The sequence below is a fragment of the Galeopterus variegatus genome, unplaced genomic scaffold, assembly GCF_000696425.1.
Source record: "Galeopterus variegatus unplaced genomic scaffold, G_variegatus-3.0.2 Scaffold296, whole genome shotgun sequence".
Classification (NCBI taxonomy): domain Eukaryota; kingdom Metazoa; phylum Chordata; class Mammalia; order Dermoptera; family Cynocephalidae; genus Galeopterus; species Galeopterus variegatus.
The window spans coordinates 628,824-646,542 of record NW_007726407.1 but is presented as its reverse complement, the minus strand read 5'-3'; the positions used below and the strand labels follow the sequence as shown (position 1 = coordinate 646,542).

General features: G+C 43.1%; 1 protein-coding gene across 1 annotated transcript in view; it reads left to right on the top strand.

Moving 5' to 3' along the window:
• Positions 1-17,719, top strand: part of LOC103586021 (amyloid beta A4 precursor protein-binding family A member 1-like) — a 49,600-nt gene that overhangs the window by 17,535 nt on the left and 14,346 nt on the right. Inside the window, exons 3-5 of the mRNA XM_008567141.1 lie at positions 5,670-5,765; positions 10,138-10,177; positions 13,723-13,868. Of these exons, the coding sequence (XP_008565363.1) occupies positions 5,670-5,765; positions 10,138-10,177; positions 13,723-13,868 (282 nt within the window). The remainder of the gene's footprint in view (positions 1-5,669; positions 5,766-10,137; positions 10,178-13,722; positions 13,869-17,719) is intronic.

Sequence of the window (17,719 nt, the reverse complement as noted above, 5' to 3'; positions counted from 1 at the left end):
TTTTACTACATTAAGGTATTACAAATGTGCATTGATAATATAGTTTGAATCGAGAGTGAATCATTATGGATTTCTTAACCAGTTTCGATTTTTCCAAGCACAAACATATCTTGGGGCAAGAAAAAAACTAATCATATACTTGAGTTTCTTGGTGTTTTTTTTTTTTTAATTTTAACGTGGAACAAGGTTAATTTAAAATAGATCAGTGAGGGAAACAATATACATTAATTTGAGAAAAAAGATAAAGCTACATAAAGCAATAAGCATAAGTGAAAAAGCTATTTGAGGACACTAGAAAGTGAGAAGCCCCACATAGTCACAAAACGGAAATTTACCAGAAGAACTAGAGCATGTGCCATGGCCTGCCCTAGCTAACCACATCTTGAAAATTCCATGTAGAAAAGGGATGTGGGACCAGGATGTTCAGGTTGGACAGGAATTGAATGACCAAGTGTTCAACTACAGTCTATATGAAATGCCATGTTTGAGAACACTTGTTCCCACTACTGTATCCATGGTACTATGCTAATCATATAGGGATGCACGATTTTCAAGTGATATCCGCTAAAGAGGGGAGACAGATCTTGATCAAGAACCCTTAGCTACATGTGGGTACCAGTAACCAACCACGTGAGCACAAGTGCAGTGCTGCGTGTGTTCAGAACCTACTCTGTATGTAAATCTGTTTTTCATTTCCTTTTCCTCTGATGCAACAAGATAGATGTCTATGCATCCTTTATTTATTCAGCACATTTATTGAATTTCTGTTGTATTTTTTGTGGGGCTCTGTATTTGGCACTTGCAAAGGAAATGTAAATTAATCGTATTCTGCCTTTGTGGTGTTTATTAAAATAGTGTAATTAGAATATAGCTATTATCCTATAGTATTATTATATATTTATAAAATACACAGGAAAAAGTGGTGCATCATAAAAATGGCATGGATATAAGGCATGCAAACAATCCTTACAGGAGAGGGATTCCTTTCACTTAAGAGAATTGGGAAGACTGCACAAAAAAGGTATTTGAAATGGACCTTTGGAGGCTCATGGATGTGTGGAATTTGGACAAAGTCATAAAAAAGACATTGAGCAGAAACATGCAGGTTATATGCTGGGAATAGAAAGTACTATAGTTCAGTTTGACTTGACGATCGAGAGTAAGAGCTAGAAGGGGAAAAAGCAGTAAAGGAATTAAGGCCAAACCTTGGAGTGCCTTAAGTGCCACAGTAAGGAGCCTAGAAGTTATTCTATAAGCAAAAAGGAACAACTAAATATTTTCAAGTTGAGGAATGACTTGCTCAGAGCTTGTTAAAACTGTGTTTAAAATGAAAGTAAACAGGTACTTTAGTAAGAGGTTTCTGGTTAAGAAGGTTCATGAGCTCTTAGTGCAGCAGTCTCATGTAGTATATTGGCTGTTTGGTCACATAAAAAAAAACACCACCTTATTCTCAGTTCTATGAGTTGTTTCACATATGTGAAATTACTAATTAACTCTGTCCCAGATGGATTCGGCAAAACTATAATTTTATAAAGAGTTATTTTCTCCTACCCGTTGTTACAGTGAATATTTGTCACTGAGTTTCCTTGGAAGACAGGGACCAACATGTACTGAGATTCCTCAAGGTTGGCTAGTGCTGGCTGGGGTCTTTCACTAAGTGTCCTAATCAGTGGTACATCAAGGTGATGTGTGAGCTGTGCTGTAAATTAACAGTAGAATAGTACATATGCACATGATTCTCTTTCTATATTGGTCACTGTAATAGCACGACCCTGAACCCTCATATTCCAATGGACATGTCAGAAATTGCACACGTGAAGCATTGCCTGATAAGAACCCCTCCCCTCCTGCAGAGCTGATCATTCCCAACTCTGTGTCTCCACTGTACAGATTAATATCCTAGCCACCTGCCACAGTCCTGCCTTTATATCTCTGCCTCCTCCCATTCACTGGAGATGTCTCCTTCCTCTTTGTTTCCTGGCCCACAGGTAGGAACACAGGTAGGCACTGAGATGTCTGTTGAAGGAAGAAATGAATACTGACTTGTGTGCTGCTTTTCTCCCCTACCAGCACAGCCTGAAAGTTCCTGGAGCTATTTGTCTGCCTTACCTCTACCACCAGCAGTGCAGTGTTTGCCCTAGGAGACGTTCACTCAGAATTAAAATGAATGAGCACTTTCCCTTGGGATGCTTTCGCCTCCCTGGGCCACCTCTGGCTCCCGTGCCATTGGACAAGACAATATGTTTCTGGTCTTGGCATGCTAAAAGCTCTGCTTTGTGGAATCCCAGATCTGTAGTGGTAAGATTTGGATCATAGTTGTAGAGAATCTGCTAGAACACAGTCTGCAGAAGATGTTTTTGAACTTGAGACTTCATGTAATTATGTACAACGGGGAGTTATTGATGAGTGATTTTTGAACACCACATCCTAGATAGATGTCCTTGTATGGCACTCACCTTTGTGAATTCCTGACCCCACATTTGCTTCCCACCCTTGGACTCGTTTGCTTAAAATTGGTCCAGTAGCCCAGAAGGCATGGGACTCCAGATGGAGAAATGTGTTATAATAATTCTTACTCTTTCTATCATATTTCATTGGCTAAATTTTCGCCTCCAATACGTTTTTGAAAGTAAAAAGTATTATCTAATTTCTATTTTTCCCCCTCTACTTTTAAGAGTACATCAAGGTAAAAGCTAGAGGTCAGAGGCAAAGAACTTTAAAGCAGACATTTGAGCTGAGCTGAGTACTAACCCCTTTGTTTAGGCTTCAGGGACTGTGTCTGTTCTGAAGGTGTTTGTCTACCCTTCACTTTGTCAACAGTGGTGTGTGCTGGTTTGTAGGCTTCTACCAGATGGGGTCCTCCCTCGTTTGGGGACATCTTTCTGTTTCAAAAGAGCTTCACTCTGGCCCTGGTTAGAATCTTCACAGGCAAAGACCATTTCTCTAATTCAAAATTCAGGTTGAACGTTCTAAACATAGCAGCACAGGGATGCTCTATCAGAAGCAGGCTTATCACTGACTACTAAATATAATCAGAGGAAGAGGTGTGTGAATCTGTAACATATTTGCTTCCCAAGCAAGTTGGAAAACATTGTAAAGCTAAAAACTACACTGAAATCCTTTATTCAGTAGACATTTACTGAGAGCCTACTGTTTACAAGACCCAGGGCTAGGCACTTGGATGACAAAGTTGAATGAGACAGGATCCCTACTGCCTTAGAGCTCTTAGGGGCAGAGGGACACACACACACACACGAAGAGATAATTATGAAACACGGCGGGTGCCTTCCGGGGAGAAGGATACTGTGAACATAGTCTGAGAAAGCTTCAGTGAGATGAGTGCTTTCAAATTGAGCATTGAACATAGGAGAAAATAAGGGAGAACTCTCTAGATGGAGGTCATTATTTGCCCATGCAAATGGAAGGAAACTCCAGTGAGCTTGTGCATATGCAGAAGGCTAGAGTACCAGGTATCTGAGGGTAAATGATACCTGATAAGGTTGGTGTGAGTCCCACGAGAGCCTCTGAGGGCAGGGCCCCAAGGGTCATTTGTGCCTCTTCCCCAGGTTCCATGGCGGGCCCCAGCCCTAGTCATTTCACTTTACTGTGGGGATCCAAGTTCCCTCTTCCACATTCCTGCCCACTGTCTGGATAACCTGGCTTCTCACATCACCCTAAAATGACCTGGTGCCTGCGAGATGTAAAGAATCCATTTTTAGAAGATTCGGAGCAGAAAATAAGTAGGAGATGTGAGATTCTCTGGAGGATTTTTTTTTTTTCTTTTTTTAATGAAAGTGTTACACAGCCCTCGAACCAAGTAATAAAATAAAATCAAGCTGCATTAGCTTCCCCAGGGGCTAGACCCTTAAAATCTTTGTGACAGAGAAAATGACTTGGGGAAAAAAATAGAGCCGTAAATATCTACGGAAGCCCTTCCAATTCGAAAAACTGGGCGATTTAAAGGCATTAAATTCTTACGAAGACTTTACTACATTAATTTTGAGTAGGCCAAACATAGAGCTGTTTCAGCAAGTACCCACCAACTCTCTTGGGTGCTGAATGAAAATTTCCACGTGCTTCTTTTTAAAAGCATGCAGGGCTACTTTATTGTGGCCAGGGGCTGTGGGGGTTGGGTACTTTATGTCTGTGCCTGCCCTCTTGGCTTTACCGCAGTGGGTGTGATTTCTGCATGTGAACATTTAAGAGGCTCGTTAGCCATCCTCCCTGCCTAGAAGCAGGTATATGGGCTTAAGGGAAATACATCCAAGCTTCAGCAATGGGCTGGGATCGTACAGCTTCTTAATCTGAATAATAATGAATTTAACTGCATTATCTTTCTGTTTGTTTGGTGCCCCCCATATTTCCTATAGTTCCAACTTTTTGGAAAAGACTTATTTTTTTTTTTTTTACTTCACACAGTGCTCCCTGAGGTTCCCCCTTTTATATTAAGGTGCTCCCAGCCCCCGGCACTATTGCTTTGTGAAACATTCTTCCTCTCCGTGCAGATACTTTACGGATGTCTCTGTGCCTCAGCTTCCCCAAGGGGAACAGTCTCGAGATCAGACTCAGGTTCAAGCAAACACGAGTGTTGTTTTGCTTCCTTTGCTCAGGATTTGCCTCCCCTCACTCGCATCCCCACACTTCTTGAGAGAATACCTCCTGGTGTAGTTTCTCCTGTGCTTTATGCCCCCTGGTAAATGGACAAACTGGGAAGCGATGCCTCCTTGCTCTCAAGAACCATCGCTGCAGAAGTCTTAAGCCTCCCTGTGGCCTACCTGAAGATGCCCTTCATCTCCCACAATTTCAGGAACACACGGAAATGTTTATCGACTGGGGAGTGTTCTCGAAGCCTGTTCGAGTCCCCTCCCTGTGCTTGCTTGCTTTATTTGCTCGTTCATTCAGCAGATATTTCTGGTGCACCTGCCGTGCTGGTGCACTGACCTGGGAGCTCCGTGTGCAGAGCCTGCGCCCCAACCACTGAGGCGGTACCACACCTGACGGGGACCACACCCCCAAATCTATTTTCTAAGCCTTATTTTCATTTGACTAAGGATTTTTCAACTGTTCAAAGAGCATCCCAGGTAACGTTTGGATGGGGCAATGCTGAAGTTTCTCTGAATTTTCAGTGGCCTGTGGATTACATCAGACAAAATATTCAAACTCTGAGCTGACTAGGAACATACAGACGGTGTGGTTTCCAGTCATCAAAATCCATCCCAGCTGCCTCTTTAAAAATACACGTTTTAGTTTTTAGTCTTTCATTCAGATAATCTTAAGCCGGTAATTTTCTAAGACATTTGGTACTCTAAGTGTTTGTGTCCTTCAATAAGAAAAAAAGATTTTAAATATATTTTTGTAATACCCTTAGCTCTATTCATTTAGAATATTCAACTTTTTCTAAATTTTCTTTCAACAGTTTGTCTAAGGGGAAATAAAGGACCCAGAGCTATAAAACCTCCTTTGAAAACATGGGCAGGAATAGAAAACAAAGCTTGGAAACCACAGGCTTGTTATGTCTGGTTGGCAGTTCCTTTTCAAGGTTTTCTCCCCATGGAAATGCCCATTCGGCTGTGGCCCTCTGCTCCTCTCTGCTGTCCCTTTCCCCCAGGCCGGCTGTCCCCTGAGTTGCTGGGATTCTCACTGCTCTTTATCCTCTTGCTGTGTTCTAGTCTCCGTCTCCTGGCAGTTCCTCACCCTTGGGTGCAGAGTCGTCGAGCACACCCCTCCATCCCAGTGACCCCGCGGAAGCCTCCACAAATAAAGAGGTAGGGCGCTGTTTTGTTTCCAAAGCCATCAGCCTACTTTGTTTTATTCTAATCCTACTCTGTGCTTTCCCCAGCCCCCTACAGAGCTCCCGACCCAAATTTCCCTGGGGAGAAAAATTTGATTTCTCTCTCCACTGTGTAACTCATCTATTAGAGCCAAGCCATCCAATTTGGTAGCCACTAGCCACAGGTGTCTAATTAATAAAATGAGACATTTACTTCCTCCGGTACACCAGCCACATTTCAAGTGCTATGTAGCCACCAGTGACTGGCAGCTACTGACGTGGACAGGACATATTGCAGAACATCTGCATCATTGCAGAAAGTTCTCTTGGACAGCAGTGGACATTGGGCATCAAAAATTCCACATAGCATCCTTGCTCATGACGTTAGGTGTCTTCTGATACCATGGAATTGCAGTTGATGTGTGGCTTGGGAAATGGGTCGGTTTCTTAAATTCCCACATTTCAGGCCCAAGTGAAATATCTTTTATAAAAGCAGGGTGACCACACATCCTGGTTTACCTGGGGTGGTTCCAGCTCACACTTACTGTCCAAGCAGCCCACCTGGGAGCTCCCCTTCTCACTTTCTATAGTGTTGCTCTCCAGTAGAACTTTCCCTGATGATGGAAATGTTCTGCTTCTGGGCTGGCTGCTCAGCTCAGTTGGTTAGAGTGTGGTGCTGATGACACCAAGGTCCAGGGTTCAGTCCAAAAAAAAAAAAAAGAAACGTTCTACATCTGTACTGTCTGACAGGGTCGTCCCTAGCCTCACATGCCTACTGAGCCCTTGAAATGTGGCCAGTGGGACTGAGGAGCTGAATTTAATTTCATTCCAGTTTAATTAACTTAAATAGCTACATATGGTTAGGGGCTACTGGAAAGCTCTGACGTGTCCCTTTTGGACAACAAATTATATGGTCACTCCACTTGTGGAGGAGTCACTGAGCTGAATACAGCAGAGTATTGAACTGACGAGAGGCTGCTTGCTCCTACTGAGGTTTCTGGGGCTGGAAAAGGGCAGGTGTTTTCTCCTGAGGGGAGCCACTGTCCTCCCCAGCACCCGATGTCCTTTTACACCAGCTGTCACCCACACCTATTGATGAACCAGCATCAGGTAAATACTGGCCAGCTCCAGAATCCGTGTGTGGGCTCAGCTCACTCTAAATATAGACGTTCTCTAATCAATACTGAGGAGGTGTGCTAGAGATAAACTGCACGATGAATGGTGGTGTCATGTCTCCTCCTCTTTCTGATGATTTTATGTAAAATGCCGTAGAAGAAAACAATCTCTGTTTTAACCTGACTGGCAGATCACTTCTAAAGGGAGTCTTACGTAAAATTTACCCTTAAAGTATCATTGAATACACCTACATTTGCCATTAAATATTCATGGAGGGGAGAAGTTGGGTTTTTTTTTTTTTTTTTTTTTTTTACTTAATCCATTTATATTAAGCCAAACAAACAGTGACCTTCTCTGGAATGATGCCAGCATTAGAATTTAGACTGGAAATATACTTTGTTCTCCTCTGGTCTTGATCCTCAGACATTAGGCCTCTGGAACAGGAAGGGACAGGGTCACAGTTTCTGCTGGTCCCACCATCCCACGGTTTGCTTCAGATTTTATTCATAGCACATGGATGGGTGAGAAAAGATAGTAAGAAAAGAGTGACAGCTGCACTGATGACAGCAGTAATGAGCATTATCATTTCTTGAGCCTTTACAGTGTCTCAGGCACCAGGTGGAGCAACTCACAGATAGTATCTCATTTAATCCTTCCTTAAATTCTGTGAGGCACCGTTGTCCTCATTTGTTAGCTGGGAAAGCTGAGAGATTGAGTCATTTAATGGAGGTCACAGAGCTCACAAGTGGTCAGCCAGGATTTGAATCCAGAGCTCCTGTGGGCTCATGCTGTAAACTCCAGGATCTGCTGCCCTGGCATGGAATGTGCTTGTGGGTCACAGACTGACGGACAAGGTGGCTTGTATATCATTATTCCAATTGTCTGTCCTCCATGCTCTACATATGGAGACCCCCAGGAAAAAGCCCAAAGATCTCAGCCTTTAGCTTCTTGAATGTGACTTTATTAATTCGTGAATATTAAGGGTCAACTGATGTTCATCTCAGTCCACATGTGAAAAAACAAAGGCCTAATCAGACATCTGCATATTCAGCATTAGATTATGCGTCAGATATAATAAGCAAGGCAAATGTGTTGGTTTCTCAGTTCCTACAGGACTTGGCGCATGTCTCTGCATATCTTTAGAAATAATGATGAAAATCCTCTTTGTGTGCAATAATTAGAGATTCTTTAATTTCACAAAACTCTTTTTTAAAAAAAATTTACTACCCCAGAGACTAAAGAAAGCTAGTCATGAGCTCATGAATAGAGAATAAGTGAATGTACTAAATGTCCTCTGTTGTAGCTCTAAAGAAAATGGCGGCTTCTAGAGCTATAGACCCAAGTAATCCTTTTGTAGCTTCTGCTAAAATCTGGACTCTACCTTTGAGATTAACATTCAGTAAAATATCCTAATATCCCAAGAAAATCTGAATTGGCTTCTTGGATGTACCTGGAGGCTAAGCCATTTTGATTAAACAAAGTGAACTCTCATCACCCCAGAGCTCTAGCTTCTGGGGACAAGGGCAGGAAGATGGTTGAGAAATAATGATTTAAAAGTCTTTGGCCCTTATGAAGAAGCTGGTTTCCATCTGCATACCATGAAGTTATGGGGTTTTTTAAAAACCAACCAGAATTAGACAGACTTGGCTGTTGACACTCAACTGGGCCTGTCTTCTCACTGGGTTAGTGGAAAGTAAAATTAATGCATTGCACTGCTGACATTGGAGTTCTCTCTCCCCTGTTCACATACCCTCGCTTTAACTTGGAGCACATTTTTCCATAAATGCATTAGCAGCCAGTAACCCTTCATTCCTGGTGCACAAGAAACCCACCTTCATTAGTGTGAAGAGCCATTTCATCCCAGTGAGCACATCTGCAACAGGTTTACGGACAGGTTGCCCTGTGAGGTGTATTGTGTGATTACTGTTGAATTCTTGCCATTGTTCTGAATTGAGTTAGTCTTAAAACCGGATTTCTTTAACTGCCCCCAATTTTTCACAAATAATCAATACTACTATTTTTAGAATGTTGTGCAAGTATTAACTAAGTAAACATCCCTTTGCCATTTTCATCTTCCAAGTAAAGAGCACTGCATATGCGGTGCTAGGATTTCGAGTTGCTTCCTGTGACATCCCAACCATGACCCAGAGCCCATCCCTCTTCTAGCCCACCATGCACCCCAGAATATGCCATCTATTCAAGTCAACCTGCTGGGTAGCCGTGCTGTGCTAGATACCCTTTATCTAAAAGGCACGTATTTAAATGATCACCTAGTACCTAGTAGGTTCTCAGCAATGAAGACCTCAGCTATGCAGACCCTGCCTTTTGCCCATTTAGGGACACTTGTCTTTATCATTTGCTCTCGACTCCCTTGCAATGTTTATATCACCCTGCCCCAAATGTATCAGCTACAAATTCTATTCTTAGCTGCAGCAGGAATGAATTTCCTAGTCTTATCTCACTCAGGGTTATGTCTGGGACATTGCTTCTGAAAGGAGCCTATAGTAAGTTTTGCTCCTTGAGAGCTGACATTTAAGCTGCTATCTACTCAAGTTCTAGAAGGTTTCTAGCTCATTGTATCCACTTCCAGCAGTGCTATGAGAAGACTGACCTATGCTGTGAGGTGTTACTTAATGTGAGAAATTCCAGGGGTTTTAATTTACTCCTTTGTTGTGTTCTTATTTTAAGGTAATGTACAATAATGATTTATATAATGGAATTTTTCAACTAAAATAAATTGGTAAGAGATGAAAGGAAGAGAGCACATATTTTTAGAGCAATGAGAGATCCACACTGCAGCAGAGACCTAAAATAAAATTCTCTAAAGGAACTCTCGATTTCAACATATAATCATGTTGTTGGTGCTTTTACCGATCAGCAGTTCTTCACATGGAAACACAGATTCTTATGAATACAAATTTTTATTTGTGCCCTTTTTATTGCTATTGCTGATTATAGACTTTGGTCTGTGGAATTTTTTTTTTTTTAGCCAACAGATATCTCTCTGATTGTGAAATGTTGGATTTTCAAGTTATCCAAAATATGAATAGACTGCTCTGGGTTTTAGGTAGCCTTTAATAATAAATGCATATGTTTGTCCACACTTCACTTTCTCTAAGCAAAAATGGTCAATAACTGGTTAAGAAACTGCCGCTGGTGATATATTTATTTTTCATGTTGCATGGATGGTTGTGTTAATGCATATTTCATCATGCTTTGCCCTTTTTGAAACCTCTTTGTCTTAATTACAGTCAAGAAAAAGCTTGGCTTCATTCCCAACCTACGTTGAAGGTAAGAGATAAAAAGAAAATACTGAGCACTGAGTCATTCATGAATGTTTTAGCATTCTGGGCATTTGAAGCACAGAGATATAATGGAAAGAAAGGCCACAATGTCACTTATTCACAGTGTTAACAGTCTTAGGATCTTAGATTAAAAGTACAACAGCTGGAAACCTCTCAAAAATTCTCCCCAGCTTTTGCTCATTATGTGGATCGAGGCCCTGAGGGCTGGAGGAGGCTGTGGGCCTTACTGTGTCATACAGCTTAGCAGTGGCCACCTTGGATCTGAAACCCAAGTCTCCTGACTTCTAGCCCAGTGCATCTCTTACATCCATCAAGGACAATTCAGGCAGGAGTGAACTTGAACTAAGGGAGAAATTTTGGTCCTCTACGAAAGGCCAGGTACTGTTTGTTCTAAGCACTTTCCACAGAATGACTAATTGAATCCTCACATCATTCTTGGAAAGTGGGTTTAATTATTTTCCCCATGTAACTCATGAGAGAACTGAGGCGTTGAGAGGGTAACTTGCCCAAAGATCACGTAGTTAGCAAAGCAGAGCCAGGCTATGAACCAGTAGGCTGGCTCCACAATCCTCCTTGGGACTGTGTTCTCTGCAGGGCTGCCACACATGGTTGTGCAGGTTATTCACTGCACAAGGGCAGCCACTCAAGAGGCCTAGTGGGGCCAAAACTCAGACCACGCTATGCAACCCAGCTTGAGGTTGTGCCACCCAAATGGGGCGCCTATTTCTCAATCACACAGAGGCACCTCTGGTCAAAGGTGGCACTGATGCCCTATCAAGGTAGATGGCCATGTCCTTGAAGGAGACTTTTCTGGAGGCCAGAGAATGCCCAGACATCTCTTTGAGGCCCGTCTGGCCTTTTGGATCCTGTGAGTGAACAGTTGGTATGTTTCCCTGCCTGGGAATGAATTACCAGGTTGCATAAACATTCATGAACTCTTGGTCCTGAAGCCCAGGACGAGCTCATAGTTGTGGTTTATTTACTCAGATTTCTTTCTTTAGTAACTTGTAAATTATTTGTATCAATTTTGTGAGGCTCTGAAATTCCATGAGAGCACCCTGGGAAGTTTTCAGAAGTTTGGAAACTCCCTTCTTCTTCATATTCATCCCTCCAGGGCTAGAGATTTTCAGGCTCAGCATCGACCTGAGCGTGAGGACGTAGTATGTGCTTGTTTGTCCCCTGAGCAACCCAAAAACACGTTCCCAAAGCTCAGAATTAACCCTCAGTTCTTTGGCATAGGATCACTATACCTTCATTTTTATTTATTTATTTTTTTTGTCTTTTTTCCGTGTCCGGCAACGGATCGCAACCCTCAGTGTTGCCCCCGTACCGGACCAGGGACCGGCAACGGGATTGCAAACCTCGGCGTTGCTCCCGCGCCTCGCTCAGCCAGTGAGTGGGAACCGGTCTGTATATGGGATCCGAACCCTCGGGCGGGAGCGCCGCCGCGCTTCCCAAGCGGCGCACTATCCAGTGCGCCACCGGGCCGGCCCCTATACCTTCATTTTTAAAAAAAAACTTTAAAAAAATATACTAGCACTGAACTTAAAGTGCATTTATGAAAGTAGAGTTGTTTTTTTTTTTTTTCTGGGTGTGATACAGTGGCTGGCGATGATGTTCAGTCATAGCCAATGCCCTTGAAGGATAAATAGCATAAGATCATATCTCAAATTAAAAATTTGTTTAGGATCAGTATTTGTGTCTCTTGGCTGCTTGGCATTCATGTGATCATTTAAATATTATCTGGGTAGGTTTCAAACATATCTTCATACCCACACTTATAGCAGTTGAAAGGGACCCTTTTCAATGGCCAGAGCTAAATCAGAGATGAATATATAATATTGGAAATCACATAGAGAAGATGATTATTTATTTTCTTTTAACATTTATCATTTTTTTAAAGTAGAGGAAAGCTTTTAAAAATTACTATCCCAAATTAGATCTTTTTTCTTAATATCTGGTTAGCAAGAATGATAATGTTTAAGTAACATTGTAAATCTATCATTTAGGAACTTATCATAGAAGACTGACAATCTTTATATAAAGTGTAGTGTGGGTTCAAATCTGTCCATGTATTATTTTATATACTTCCCTGCTATACAACTAAAACTGTATATTGTAAATAACCTGAATCCTTCTCACATCTATCAAAGTTTCAGGGTGGGACCCATGTGGCTGTTGAGAAGAGAATAAATTACTGGTATGTAGTGGAAGCAGGTTTGGCTTACAGTGTTTGTGCAGGAGTCTTTCTTATTAAGATCAAGAAAAAGACAAATAACAGGCTTCCTTATTTAATTACTTACCCAGATGCTTTGTGAAGACCCTTCCCAAAACACTTTTAATTTCTTTCTACCACCACCTTAGTTTTATAAAAATAAATAGATTATTTTAAGTCTGTACCCTGATAAATAGCTTATCATGGGAAGCAGCTGTATTAGCTTAAGATGAACTTATTTAAGCATAAAAATAAAAACCATTTCAGATTAGCTCCAAGAGGAAGAAAGCAAACTATTTCCATTTCAAGTTATCTAATTTAAGACCCTGAGGTTTTAACAGTGGGTTAAAATGTATATGTTGGTATCCTCAAATATAGCATTCAAGTCAAAGAAAATACATATTTTAAATTGAAGATTGAAATGCCTTTCTTAGTGAACCTGTTATAAAGTTATATATTATCCAGACATGTTTTAATTTTAGGTAGGGTTTACAGATGATTGTGGTTAGAATTAGGTACCACCATTTAAAATATTGAAAACAGCTTTGATTTAAAAGCTAGTCAATGAGAACAGAAAATTTTGATTTTCCTTGGAATTGATCTTTGTTTGGACACAGGCTGGGGACATTATGGCCCGAAAGGTAGCGAGATTGGCTGCATGGGACCATGGCTTTGGGGTAATGGTATCTGTCTAGCAGAACTGGGCTCAGAGGCCATTATAGGAATCTAGACATTCTGAAACAAATTTCCCCATGTTTCTGATTTATTAGATTTGTTTCCTCTATTATGGATTAAATGGAGGAAGGAAATATGCATAGGTGGCAAGCAATAAGAATTGCTATAAAATGAGGTTTTCTAATAAGACAACTTTGCAGTCACCTTTATTTAATCTGGCAAACATCTAGATGATAGCCACTGAGTGATAGACACTCACACAAGAGAGTCAAGGATGAAAATGACATGATCCTTGTCCCCAAAGAGTTCACAGTCTAGCCGGAGAAATGACTTCCTTTGTCACTGAATTTTATATTTCATATTTAAGTAAATATTTGCATCACTCTCACAGTAGATGGCTTGGGTGAAGTAAATTACTCTAAGAAACTGTGCCTTCTATTTGAAAATGAGGAGTGGGTGAAGGCAGACACACAGAGATGCCGAGACCAACCAGCAGGTTGACTCACCTGCTTAGGGGTCTCCATACCTGGCCCGCCTGTGCCAGCGGGCATGCGTGGGGGAAGGAGTGGTGTGCCCTGGGGGGTTTGGAGGGCCCTGCCCCACGGTGGCTTCACTCACTGCTGAGGCTCTGTGTCTTACAGTTCCTGGACCTTGCGACCCTGAAGACTTGATTGATGGAATCATTTTTGCTGCCAATTATCTTGGCTCCACCCAGCTGCTCTCGGACAAGACTCCCTCCAAAAACGTGCGCATGATGCAGGCCCAGGAAGCAGTGAGCAGGATCAAGGTGAGGGGGACGGTGGGCAGATATGGGCACCTGAGTGGTCCCTAGCTCTGTATCTAGTCCCAGTATCGCAGGCAGTGCCGATACATGTACCTGCTGACAGTCATGAGTGAAAAAGACCTCCACGTGCACTGGAGGCCTTGTATTTACACACTGTCTACTTAGGTTGTTCTAAATGGAGAAAAAGTACACATGACCATAAACTTCGAAAAGGTGATATAATGGGGCAGTTTGTCATCTTGAGCATTATGCCTCAAATGTGAGAGGTGCATCCCTGGACTCCACTGATGACCAGAAGTCAGTGAGTTAAACACTCATGTGACAGTTGGTTCAAACTAGGTGGCATTGCTTTTGAACTGACTGATCCTGTTCAAACGGGATTGAACTGGCTTGCTTCAAATAGAGTGAGCCATTTGGAATCTAACCTGGCTAATCTGAATGAGTCAGTGCAAGGCTAACCCAGTTTAAACTAGTTAGAGCTGGTTTAAATCTGTTTTATCAGGACTTAAAAGAAACAATTGATCCAGGAAAGACCACATTCATCTGGTTTAAATCATTCACAACTAGTTTGAACCAGCCAGAACTAGTTTGATTCCATGGAAATGCAGAGCTCTAGAATCTCCACCATGATGCCAAAACTACCTGGAATCATGGACATACCTGGCTACAGGAACACTTAAAGAGCATTCATGCCATCTAAATGCCATTGTGCCTCCAGCACCTGGAGCCACTGGGCAGCCACCCTAGAGCCACGAGGCTGTTTCACCTGGAGCCACAGGGAGAGCATCATTACTGAAACCCAGAACCAGGTATTTCTAGCAAGTTGGAATAGGTTAGGACTTGCCAGAATTGGTTTTATCCAGTTTTAGCTGGTCAAAGTTGATTTTCCCATTAAGGAGCCATTCCCTTTTTCACACTTTCTCACTCACATGTCCCCACGTTGCAGCCTGGTGTTTGTGTGGCAGTGTGGAGTAAGAAAGAAGGACAAGTAGAGGACAGTAACTGAGAGTCCCTGGTCTCTCAATCCGAGAAGTGTTCCGCTAGCACCTACGTGCGGTTGGGTGTGCGGGCCGTGCAGGGGTGTGGAAGGGAGAAGAAGTGGCAGTAGGTGAAGTGAGCTTTGCAGCCGCAAGCTCCACAACACAGATGCAGAAATGACGAGTCAAGCCAGTGAATGTGCAGGGTGCACCAGAGGGGAGAGGTGCCGCAGAGTAGAGGTGTGTCAGAGTCTCAGTGCCATAGGAGTGCAGGGGAGGCTGGGAGAAATGGGACACCACCTGAGAGGCAGAGGGAACAGGGACCAACAGTTCAGACAGTTGCTTGCAGAGGAGAGGTGGGTGATCTGGGCCTCTGGCCTGAGCCGATTCCTGTGAGTCACACGTCCAGGCTCTGCCATGTGCTGGATAGTAAACAGGTCAGATTTCTACCGGTGCCCTCCTGATGATGACTTTGAACCCTCGGCTGTGCAGGATGCTGTGTGCATGTGCCCGGGCCCTCTCATTGCTTCCTCATCCAGCCGCCCCTGCCCTCGCTCCTGGGGCCTGCACGTGCTGCCTGCCGCTCTCTGTGCGTGGAGGCAGCGCTTCTCTCCTGAGCTCAGGCTGGCCCTCATCACTACTCATTGAGTAAGCCCGTGCCGCAACTCCTGATGCTACTACTGACATCCTAGGAGTTAGGACTGGTAAGTCAGAGAGTAATTTACAACTGCCTCGAGTGGTGACTCTCACAACATTGGTAGGCCAGACCCAGTGTCAGGATTACTGATAGGACCTGCTGGTTCCTTCTATGTGTCAGGGACCCACTCAGCCACTTCATCTGGGACACAGAAACTTCGTTGGTGCCTCAGAGAGGCACCACCTCACTTCTGGGATGCTTAGTATTCTCCTAAAGTCAGCCTCTCCCAGGGTGATGGACAATGGGAAGGCCCAATTCTTTAAGGGAAGCCCCACCCCTGCCCACAGGGGTGCATCTTGTCCATAGTTCCTGACAGGATTATATATAACTCCATGAAAATATATCAACCTGACCTTCATACCTGTTGGGAATTTCAGACTAAATAATGCTACGGACAGAGCATCAGCAGGTTCCTGTTGAACTGCCTGTCCAAGGTTGGCCTAATTCCTTTTCACCATTTCCCCTTACCACAGAGAGGGGACATTAATGTTTGCAAGTCTCCCCACAGTCTACTCCATCCCAATTTAGTGTCTTTCAAGTACAGCATTCAAAACAACACACAAACCTCTCAGAGCGAACAAGCTACTTTTCAGGCACAGTCCCATCCTATTTCATACAGAGCAGAGAACTTTAAAGTCTGTAGGAACATGGTTCTGGCTCCATGTGTCCTGCGGTTACCAAACACATCACTTAGTCTCCCAGGTGAACAGTGCCCTTCGCTCCCCGGGGTCTGTGTGAGCACAAGGACCAGTGTGCCTCACTCGGTGGCTCTCTCACAGATGGGGACCACCTCCACAAGGTGTGCTTGGAAATGGGCGGGGGCACATCTGGTTCTCACAGTGACTGGGGACATTTGCTGGGCCAGAGTCAGGTATTCTTAATACCCTGTAATGTCCAGAACAGAGCCACATAACAAAAATTTGTCTGCACCAGAATGCCAAAGCACCCCCATCCAAGAATGCTGCCAGGGCCCATTCGGGTGAATCTTCCAGAACAAAGCAATGATCTGCCCCCAAAGGAGTACCGAAGACTCCTGAGATAGAAAACTGTGTGTTGCCTTGAGGTTAGTTTTTCCTAAGTTCTACCATCAAGGTTTCAAAAATCTTTAAGGCTCAGGTTTCACTTGAGGTGCCTTGTTATTAGCCTTCTGGCAGCTTTTGACTCCTGCAGGTAGAGCAGCTGTGTCTTTCCACTCCCCTTATGACACGTATACTCAGAAGGCCTTGAAGGGGGAGGCAGGCACAGGCGCATCACCTGAACGTGAAGCAGCATCCCTGTACCAGATCCCATCCAGTGCAGTCGTATTATGAATTACATTTTATTTCCACAGTGGAATCCAATAGTGTTGTTTTCCTTTCTTAAAGTCCAGCTCCCTCATAAGAAATCAGAAATTTTATTTTGAAACTTCCAGGGGGTTGGTATCCAGAAGATCCACAGTTCATTTGAACCAAAAATTAGATGGTTCTGTCAATCAGAACAAGCAAGATAGAGGCTGTTTGATTATAAATACATTTTAGACCTGCCTAGAGCAGAGTAGGCATCTGAAAAACATATATTTATTTTTACAAGGAAATTATTCAAATGTGATGAATTCATTATAGAGTGCTAAAATGAAATAGTTACATTTCATTTATAACTTATAAGTATCATTTTGCAATGTGCTTCTGTGCATTGGAAGGAACTGCTGCCTGTCATTAAATATTTTCTGCTTTGTGTTCCTTTTACATCCGTTTATGTGCTTGTCAGATTGTTTGACATTACACCCAGCCAGAAGCCTTTTCCCATTGTGAGTGGAGATGGCTGTTTATTTCAGCACCGCTTAGAAAGTGACTGTGTCAGGAGCGTGCAGAGACTTTATCATGTGCCCAGGGGAGTATAAGAGCATTTATCCCAACCTGTCTGGGCTGGGCTCAAGTGGAACTTGCACCTTGGGGCCCACACATGCCTTGGAGACACTGCTCCCGAGGGAGCTGGGACCACGCTGTTTCCTAAAGAGAGACTGACGTTTCAGGAACCAGTTATTCTAGGCCACACCAGAAGAAAGGACACAGAACATTGCACTATAGATTTAGTAGTGTCCTTCCAGGAAAGAAGAGGAAAGAAAAGCTCTATGAATTTATTTTTTTTTTTTCAAGATGACCGGTAAGGGGATCTTAACCCTTGACTTGGTGTTGTCAGCA